Source organism: Tauraco erythrolophus, chromosome 4 (assembly GCF_009769465.1).
Source record: "Tauraco erythrolophus isolate bTauEry1 chromosome 4, bTauEry1.pri, whole genome shotgun sequence".
Classification (NCBI taxonomy): Eukaryota; Metazoa; Chordata; class Aves; order Musophagiformes; family Musophagidae; genus Tauraco; species Tauraco erythrolophus.
In genome coordinates, this window is record NC_141468.1 from 46751458 (window position 1) to 46762333 (window position 10876).

A 10876-nucleotide genomic window follows, 5' to 3' on the forward strand; every position below is an offset into this window, starting at 1 on the left:
TATTATTACTATTGTTGTTATTTTTTAGACCTTCTGTAGTACATAGAGTTCCTGTAGAGTATGTTTAGTTTCTTTGAGAAAACAGATCCATGAGAACCCATGTACTGACAGCATTTACAGATTTTTTTTCAGCAAACTTCCTTCTCCCCAAGTTTTACATCAATTTATAAATGAAATAAACAGCAAAATCCAACACTAAAATAAAAATCAACTCTTACAGTAGGTTTTATCATAGATCATTTGTTAAGCTCCATCCTTAAGTTAGAGCAGATCCCTGAGGATCACTGGAAGGACAATGTCATCAGTGTGGTGTGTAGCTTGCACTAGCTTTCAGACTGCTCCTTAGTTGTTTCCCTGGCTCCACTGCTCCTTAGCACTATTTAATTCTACTTTGTTGGCCTCTTCCTGACACAGTTCTTGGTAGCCTCTGGCTGGATCTGCAATAAGGCTAATATGAAGGCTGAGATATTTTTAAATGGGAATTACTGACCTGATGTCCCTGTAATTTCTCTGCTAAATGCATTTCTATTAGGATGGCATTTTCCAAACTTCGTTAGAGCATTGGTTCATAACTGATCTACACAGTGGAAAAAATGCCCTTACTGCAGTAGATTTCCAAGGCCATGTGCCATGCAATGATCAGCCAGGCCTGTGCCGATGTGTTTAGAATGTCTGACAAGGTTCTAGCCTTAGGCAGAATAGCTACAGCCGCAACTATGACTCACATGCAAACCCAGTCATTATGTATTAAATATTTTCTTTTCCCTAGGGTTATTTATGTCCAAATGAGTTTATTGCAACTCAGGGACCGTTACCAGGAACGGTGGGCGATTTCTGGAGAATGGTGTGGGAGACGAGAGCAAAAACACTTGTAATGCTTACACAATGTTTTGAAAAAGGACGAGTAAGTTACCAGTGTACCAATAAACAGCATTTGATATAACTGGAAATTCTGTATGTAGTTTCTGTTGAGATTATAATATGATCATTGTTAATTAGTAATCATCTCCCTGCAGATAAGATGTCATCAGTACTGGCCAGAAGATAATAAACCAGTTACTGTGTTTGGGGATATAGTGATTACTAAATTGATGGAAGATACTCAAATAGACTGGACCATCAGAGATCTAAAAATTGAAAGGGTAAGCCAGAACTGGAAGCTGGTTTAATGAAACCCATCCAACACCTCAAAGAACATCAGATGTTCTCCATCCCACTCAACTATCCCTCAGTATTATTCTTTTACTCTTTTAATGCATATGCGTTGTACTGCCTGGTTTTCCTGCGTTTTGTTTTCATTCCTGTTGTTTGTTTTTTTCTCTGGGAATTTTCTCCAGTTTCTGTCACAAAGAGCTCAGATGGGCCTGGTGGGAGGTGAAGTTTCTATTTGGACACCTCAGTTGTCTCTTCTAGAAAGAAGTAATCCTAACCATTCTGGGATCAGACAAATCCCTTTGAATGTATCCCTCTCAGATTAAAGGGCAGGATTCTCCGGTGCGGCGCAGCTGTTTTTCGTGGTACCACCACTTGTATTGGCCTCCACCCCCAGGAGTTGCACCCAATATAAATGAGAATTATCAGTATTACTCCCACTCTTTGTGCTGGGAAGGGTGATGGGAGGGTACAGCATAGGTGTTCATCTTTATCGTGATCCCCAACTATAGTTTCCACTCTTTGGAAAAATTAGCACCCAGCATTAAGTCAGACCAGTAGGTGGGCTCCGAAAGCAGCCTGGCCATAATGACCTGAGATGAAGTCAGCCTTCTTTTGCACTCCCAACATTGACCTGTGTTGTATGCAGTGCAGCCAGATCCTAGGACCTGAACTCGGCTATCCAAGTACTTGCGTTACCATCCTGTGGCTTGTGCACGTGACGAAAGGAACACAGGAGATAGGGGATTATCTCAGTGGTCACTCCATAAGGATATGTTGTGCCTGTAGTACAGGACAATTGAACATTTTGAAATGAGTGTCAGAAGATAAACTTTTTTTCAGATAAAATAAGACACATAGTAAATGAGACCGGAAAAGGGACTATTTAGAGTAAAAATGCATGCCAGCAAAATGCGGTCGCCTGTATTAACAAGGGTGAGCCTGAAAAGAAAAGAAAGCATAACCTGATTTGACTAAGTGATCCATTTTCTATACATGAACTATCCTGCACAAGAAGCTATGTACTTCATAAGTATTTCATTAAATGTGCCTTATTGCTGGCTTTAAGTTTGTACTTCATCTTCCATTCACAAATGGATGGATTCTTGATGATCTTCCAGTGAAGATAAGAAGCATATGTGAGAGAAATAATTCACAATTATTGCCATATTGCAATGTCACTTCTTTTTTGTTTTTACGTTGATCAGTTTTAAAAATATAGACCCAAAGTAGTTGCTACACATAATTGTTCAGTTTTTCAGTGTTTCTTGCAATATGGAAAGAGCAAATGATTGGTTCAAAATAAATTAAAAAAAAAAAGGAACTGGTTCATTGCACAATAGTCGATTAAACTGTGGTACTCCTTGCTGCAAGATATTGTGAAAGCTTACAGGGCTTCATAAAATCTGGAGAAATTAGTAGAAGAAATTTCTGGCAAGTACTGTTAAATTTTGAGATACTGTCTCTGACTGAGGCAGTTCACAAATCACAAACTATTAAGAATGGAAAGGATATTCTGTGGAACTATAGTTACATTGTTGTCTTGTTTTATAATTTTCTTGAGGATTTTTCCTTGACTTCTGTTGGAAACAGGATATTTGTCTAGAGAGGCTTTTGGCATGATGCTGTGCTTTTATTCTTATGTCCTTCGTAATTAACATAACCCCCTCTTTTCATTGAGTTAATATTGCTGCTGCTCTGATTGAGAGGGCATCAAACAGAAAATATATCTGTATTTACCAACATATGTGTGTTTGCCTTTACTACACTGTATCAGTCCTAGAATGGTTGCTTTTCCCTAAATAAAGTTGTCGTCTCAGTTCACTAAACTTCTAAATGAGCTATAGATGCTTCAACCTGTAATCTACAAATTACATTAAGACAGTGACTGAAGTCAAGTGGAGAGTGACTGCTGAAGTCATTAATACTTCCTGAAAGATGGACTTGATGCCATCTCTCAAAAAACCTGCCATAAGATCTGTGCACAACAAATTATCCCTTGGTATATCTTATAATTATTATGCTGTTCTGCCTTTCTTTTTTTATAGGAAATTGCTGAGAAGGTTACATGTAGCTTACTGAATCTTGTGTCGTATTTCTTCTGCAAAAGCTGTCTTATTTTGTGTTTTTCAGCATGGAGACTGCATGATGGTGCGGCAGTGTAACTTCACTTCTTGGCCGGAACATGGAGTCCCTGAAAGTACTGCACCAATTATCCATTTTGTAAAACTTATCCGTGCAAGTCGAACACATGATAATACACCAATGGTGGTTCACTGCAGGTAAGCTTATTCACCAAATTATCATTTAGTGTCTTGTAATTTCAAGTGCACATTAATGCTCAGGGAAGTTGCCAGAAGAACAATGAAAAATTAGTGCACAGGTATGGTTCTAGTATGGACAGCAGTGAAGGTTTTTCTAGCAGTGCTCCTTAGTCCTTTCTAGAAGATAAAATGCCAAAGTGTGTCTGTTCTTCCGTTCGTGGAAACTCCATTGAGGTGATGTCAGTGAAATAGTTACTTTAACAACTACCATAAGGTACTGCTGGATTTATCTCAATCTTCCTCTTTATCATATGAAGAGGAATAGCAACTGACATGTTGCTTTTAATTACTTATAATTCTTAAAAAATAAGTATTAAAAGTTTTATTTAAAATGTTCATGACATATCAAGGGGAAGAAACTATTTGGGAGCCACAGAGAATGATAAACAGGAATAAGGGTTTGCATATGCCAGATTTCAAGCTTGGATGTCTGTAAACAGCTAGAATCTATATTTAGGCTCTTAAATAAATGGTCTGGTGGTTAGAGGTGTTCAGCTGTCATAGCTCCCATTGATTTCATACTCAACACTCTTAAACAGCTTTTCAAAGAGTAAGTGTGTGGGGAAGGCTAAGTCTTCAGGAAGGTGGTGAGCATGTCTGCATTTTATATGCAGGTCACTCTTCCCACCAAACGAGTGGGCACACTCCAAAATAGTGATCTGAATTCAGAGGTCTGTGGTTGATTCTTTGCCTTGTTCTAGCTTAATGTGAGTCTGGGAAAATGTGGAAGGCAAAGCTGCATTTGGTGCTACTAATCTCTTTCCTAACTGTCCAGTTGTCATGCATGGGAGTTCTTTTTGTCCTAAGTGTCATACGGGTGCCACACACAATGGGTGATAAAGCCTCATTTTATTTGACATTGTTGTCATTGATAGTTTGACATTTTCCTCAACTGCAGGGTCCAGAGAGACTATTACAGGAGAAAACTACGCTAGTCTTCATGTTTTGAGGACACTTAGGTGGTCTGGGGCCCCTCTGCGATGAATCCTATCCCATTTTTACAACAAAGATACATAAAGAGGCCAACATGGGCAGATACTCCACCTGTGCTCAAATTCCCAGTGTTATAAAGCAGAATTATGTGTTCTCATATCCAGAAAGCTTATTCATTATTTTCTGCCCATTAGATCTTGCAGGTTCATGAGAGTTTTGCTATACATTTCCTGATTATCTGCAGTGATATACTCTGCAGTTATTACACTAATTGCAGAGAAGTATGACAGTGATTTTGAGAAAATCCTATTTTTTTTCAAATCTTGAAATAAAACAGCACTAGCTACCAGTATGTCTTCATACACACCCTCCTTTTGAAAGTATTTTCTTTTTAATGTTTTGCTAAATCTTGTATTGTTTTGCCTCAAATACAAAAAGCATCACAGAATCCAAGTGTGATATCACAGTGATTTTTTTTTCTTTGAATTGGTGAGCTCTAGAAAAGCTGTAGGGTCTTTTTTCCACTTACACAGGTTTGATTTAGTTATATCTTATTTGTCTGATACAATCCCTTGTAAAATGAAAATCAGAACATGGCTCAAATCCAGATTTCACTTGATCCCGTTCATCAAGGAGACTCACACACACATAGACACACACATCAGTAAATACTGAAGAAGATTTAAATTTTTCCAGAGATTTCTTTTCACAATAAACTTAATTTAACCAGAATATTCTAAGAAAATATTTTATACTAAAGAAATGAACGTGAAAACTTTGTTTTATTTTGTTTATTATGTTTGCAGTGCTGGTGTTGGAAGAACAGGTGTTTATATTGCACTTGACCATTTAACCCAACATGTAAATGACCATGATTTTGTGGATATCTATGGACTTGTAGCTGAGTTAAGAAGTGAAAGAATGTGTATGGTGCAGAATCTGGTAAGTTTTATATACTTGCCTATTCTGTTTTCCTGTTGTTAAAAAGTTAGTCGTCTGGTCTCCTACAAAACAAGACAAGAAAGCTCATAACAATCATCTAATACGTTTGCTATCAGATCCTGCTTCTAGTTGGATTTCAGCATTTTGCAAATATATGCTTTGTAGCTATTTAAGTATATTTGGCCAGCATAGTCTCAACCAGTGCTGAAAAGAGTGATGAGATATTTAGTTTTTAGAACCTAAATCATAATTTCTCAGAAAGTTCATTTCAAGTTTTGGGTGAAGAACAGTTGTTAAATAAAAAATATATTTTCTTATGCACTACTTAATCTGACTTTATTTATTGCTTAACTGTATTTTTTGTGTATGTATATGTAGCATAGTCCTCCAAACTTTTAAATATTCATTTACCTTTGACCTCATTAACCTCTCTTCAGCAACTGCACTTCAGAAGATTTTGTGAGACCCTCTGGTGATACTGTGTCATGCTTTCTTGTAAAGTGCTGTCTGATCACCCAATTGCTTTTGATTTTTCCTTTTGAAGTCCTGATGAAGTGAAACAATTGCCAGGACTTTCCTGTGATGATGAATTCTAGGAATAATTTTTTTTGGTTACTGTTTTACACTTTTGACTAGAAGTAGAATCATCCGAAAATAAGACAAGGCTGGAAGACAATTTAGTGGGAGGCCCTCCAAAGTAAAATCTTAAAACAGTAAGACATTTGATAAAATCACTGTAAATTTTTAAAAAGTGTGTTATTTTTGTGTGCCTCTTCATTTACATATTTCAGCAGAGGCTAGAAAAAGATGTGTCAAAATGCAGTAGAAGACCATGGTCTCATAGTTCTGATTTCCATACAGATCAAGTATTGATCTATGTGCTAGCTGCAAAATCCTGAGACAGGTTGTTCTCTGTCCAGGCCATTTTAGTTCATGTTTGCAAGACTACAGAATGCAGTTCAGCACTAAAACTTGCCCCAGGAGCACCAAATCTTCTGAAGTTTTACGATGGTTTCAGTAGTCAAGCCATTCTGACAGTTCTGCTATAGAACACTGTTCAGTAATCTATAGTTCAGATTTTATGTGATCAGCACAGAACCTACAAAGTTAGGAGCAATTCCTTCCCAAAACTCAGTTTAGAGATCCCTCAGTCAAACTGTCTGTAAAATCTAAAAGTAAAATAAATAAAACCTGGTTGCTCTCAAACTTGTTTTCTCGAATAGTTTTCCTTTTGCCAACAGAGTCACTCTGTTACTGCAGCCAATGGGCACAGAATGGCCTGCGTCTGTGCGATTAAACACCTCTGCAGTTATCACACTCTTTGCAAAATAGAGCTGCATCCAAGCTCTCTACAGGGAATGACCATAGTCTGTAGTAACTCCTGAAACACACCTGGAAATTATTTCAGATAGTGCTGGTTCATGTGGATCAAAACTATGTGAGGGACTATCCAAACAATTTGAAGTAGTTTGGATGATCAAGTTCCACTGGCTGGCAATGTACCCAGACGCTGTTTCATTCCCTGAGGTAGATATAATTTCAGTGTCCTGGTATTCTGCCTGGTGGCCTGTACATTACCAAGGCCTGCCCTTGGACTACAGGTAAAGTGCGTAACCTAATCTTTAGTGAAATTTTTTCTTCTCTCTCCCACTTCCAACCATAAAAATACTTTCAAATAACTAAGAATGTCAGTAACTGTAACTGGGAAAATAATTTCTCACACATACATTCCCCAGGTATCCTGCTTCACTGTCCCCTGGAAAACCTAGAAAGATTTTCATTGCTACATGCTTACAAGTAGCTGTAGCAAGAGATTATGGAGCTTTCAGAGTCTGCCTTCTGAGTTGGAATAACCAATCGAAATTCCACTGAAACTTACGACCTTCATTCTAGAAATCCATATTTGTTCAGTGGATCCGTTAAAGTTTATCACTTTGCCAAGACAAGAACAAAGGGTAGTTTGAGTCAATGCCATGCTATTGTTGCAGTGAGCAAACTATTGAAAAGCGTACTGGGCCTGTGTGATTCAGGGGCCTGTGAAATTCTGTTTTAATTACCCATGGCTCTGGAGCTGTGACCCTAAACCGTATCCATGTAAGAAAACTTGTCATATAAATCTGAGACACTGGAATGAAAAATTGATGGCAGTTCTGAAACAAAACAGCATTACTGAGCAGAAAAATGACACTATTTACCCATGCAAAAGTCATAGAATCATAGAATCATAGAATGGCATAGGCTGGAAGGGACCTCAGAGATCATCTAATCCAACCTTCCTGTCATGGGCAGGGACGCCTCCCAACTAGACTAAGCTACTCAAGGCTCCATCCAACCTGGCCTTGAACACCTCCAGGGAGGGGGCATCCACAACTGCTCTGGGCAATTTATTCCAAAGTCTTACCACCCTCGTACTGAAGAATTTCTTCCTAAAATCTAATCTAAATCTGTTCTCCTTCAACTTAAACCCATTTCCCCTTGTCCTATCAGTGGACACTCTTGTAAAAAGTCCCTCCCCAGCCTTCCTGTAAGTTCCCTTCAGGTATTGGAAGGCAGCTATTAGGTCCCCCTGAAGTCTTCTCTTTTCAAGGCTGAACAATCCCAGCTCCCGCAACCTGTCCTTGTAGCATAGGTGCTCCAGCCCCTGGATCATCTCCATCTGTGGAGATATTCAAAACCCATCTGGACAAGGTCCTGGGCAATGTGCTTTAGCTGACCCAGCTTGAGCAGTGGGAGATTGCACTAAGTGATCTCAAGAGGTCTCTTCCAATATGAATGAGTCTGTGATACTGTGATCTGGCTCATTTTCTACATCTATATACATCTTACTTCTCCTATGTGAAGATAGGCTTAATCCATTTATTTTCTACCTGTTTTCATTCTTTTATTTCATTCTTTATTTCATCCTTACATTGCCTCCTTTTGTTTTTGTCTTTTCAGCAATCATTACCCAGAGTTACTTTATATCGTTGGAAGTGTCAAATTAACTTCAGTTGCCTACTCTTGGCCTTATAGTCTGTTAAAAATGATGCTACGGTTCAAGAAGTATCACTAAAAATAGTGTGGTTTTTTGTTCTTAGCAATGGTGCATGCTCCTAGAACATGTAGATTTAAATTTACTTGAACTTTTGCATTTGAGTGCACCCTGCTGGTTTTCTCTATGTTAGAAAGTGCAAAATTTTCTTATCTAAATATTACATTCATGTGGTTCAGATTCTTCAGTCTGAATCTAGTGGCAAAAAGTAAACAAATGTCTTTTCATAGAACAGACTTCTATAGAAAATTATGGAAGAGCCTATTAATCTCAGTTACGATTAGTCTAATTTCATATATGCTAGTGGACATGAGGATTAACATGTGTTGACTAATTTTAATGCATTATAGCTCATAATGAATGAAATCAGATCAGGCATATGTGACATGGTCATTGAAGTATTGAGATTGGGGAGTTAAACTGCAGTTACTTCGAGAACATCTAGCTGTTATCTAAAAATTAAACAGTTTTTTGGTATTAGAAGTACATTTTTCTTCTGATCTATCATCTTTCAATTCACATCTTACAGGCACAATATATATTTTTGCATCAATGTGTATTGGATCTGTTGACAAGCAAGGGAAGTAGTCAGCCCATATGTTTTGTAAATTATTCAGCACTGCAAAAGATGGACTCTCTGGATGCCATGGAAGGTAAGGAGATACAGATTGTCTCAAAATTATTTTTTCATAGCAGGTGCATTGACTTGTCCAGGCTAAGAAGCAGAAAAAAATACTTTGACATGCATTTTTTGGCTTCAGAGGTATAAATTTCTAGCATTTTGCTGCTCTTTAGTCTCCTTCATAGGAATAGTCATTGCTCAAGATTTCCACCTTTTTCCCTGCAAGTCCTTTTAAATTCAGCCAAAGCAGTTATCTGCCATTGGCTACTATTTGTTTACAAGATAGGTTAATGCAATGTATCTGTTTCTTTTGTAGGTGATGTGGAGCTTGAATGGGAAGAAACTACCATGTAAATGCTAAGACTAAATATTAAAGATAATGAGATTTTGAAAGTCAAAGTCATATTTTTCTAAGCACAGGGGCCAAAGTGAATTCCCCTATTTTGATGATTAGAACAGACACAGATGATTGACACACCTTTTCTTCTATCAATGTGCCTTCATAAATATGTTATTTTATTCAGATCACTGAGCAACAATGATTTGGAGTACTTTTGCACAGACTGCACTTCTGGCATTGTATGAATACTGCACTCAGTATGTATTTAAATAGAAAGTGTGTTTAAATATATTCCTTTTTTCCCTATTGTCTTTGTAAAAGAGAAAAATGAGCCAAATATTATGTAAAAATTTCATATTCCTGTTGAACTTATTTTGATGTGATTTTGCTGTGTCCTTTGTGTTTTGGTTTTAAGTAAAAGCTACAGTTCCTTGAATCATTCTTGCTGGATTGATTTCAATGTTGGCAGCTTTTGCAGACTAATTCCGATACCATCACAGTGATCTTTACCTAAATGTATGTTCTTGTGGTTTGAATCCTTTTTTACGAGTGCCAGTGTATCAGCGCATGATCCTGAACAGCTGAAGAGTCACCTTCTGACACGGGGAGGATTACTCAGCTTTTACACAGCACACAGTAGCTCTTCGGGGACACCGGGGGCTATTTAAGCTATCTTAGATTCAGCGGGTTGTTTTTTTAAATACACAATGGTGATTGCATATGTTCAGTGCTGAGGAAAGTATTTCACATTCCTGCTGCTTTTTAAAGCAGATAAAAAAAAGTAAAACTGTAAATTTTATATTATAATGCATGTTAGATTGACTTGAGTAATAGAATGTTTATAATTCATTCACATTTCTTGAATATAGCACTGTTCAGTATCTTGAAAGGTTACTCAAAATTTAATAATATATTTTATAACACAGAGCTGTCAAGTGAAAAAGTTGTTGCTCCTTTCTCAGGTTTGGCGAATCACCATAGACACTGAAAAGTATGGAAACTAATATTTGGAGATTTAATAAAAGAAAACGTCTTCCACTCCCAGTGATTATCATTATTGGAAATAAATCTGAAACAGAAATGAGAGAAGCAGGAAGCTCTTACCTGAGCAGCAAGGCAAAAACTGGTAGACTAGGAAGACTATAGGGAGATAATTAAACTATATGCCCTGATTTTACATGGAAGTGACCGTATTAAATAGAATCACAGAATCATAGAATGGTTAGGGTTGGAAGAGACCTCAAAGATCATCTAGTTCCAACTCCCCTGCCATGGGCAGGGAAACCTTCCACTACACCAGGTTGCTCAAAGCCTCATCCAACCTGGCCTTGAACACTTCCAGGGATGGGGCATCTACAGCTTCTCTGAGCAACCTGTTCCAGTGCCTCACCACCCTCTGAAGGAAAAATTTCTTCCTTATATCTAATCTAAATCTGCCCTCTTTCAGTTTAAATCCATTGCCCCTTGTCCTATCACTACATGACCTTGTAAAAAGTCCCTCTCTGGCTTTCTTGTAGGCCCCCTTTAAGTAC

The 10876-nt window shown here is 37.7% G+C and overlaps 1 protein-coding gene across 1 annotated transcript in view; it reads left to right on the plus strand.

The window, feature by feature from the left end:
- Positions 1 to 9358, plus strand: part of PTPRQ (protein tyrosine phosphatase receptor type Q) — a 109548-nt gene extending 100190 nt beyond the window's left edge. Inside the window, 6 exon segments of the mRNA XM_086610727.1 lie at positions 770 to 904; positions 1017 to 1142; positions 3286 to 3434; positions 5216 to 5351; positions 8912 to 9035; positions 9321 to 9358. Coding sequence (XP_086466853.1) covers positions 770 to 904; positions 1017 to 1142; positions 3286 to 3434; positions 5216 to 5351; positions 8912 to 9035; positions 9321 to 9358 — 708 coding nt within the window.
- The last annotated feature ends 1518 nt before the right edge of the window (positions 9359 to 10876 follow it).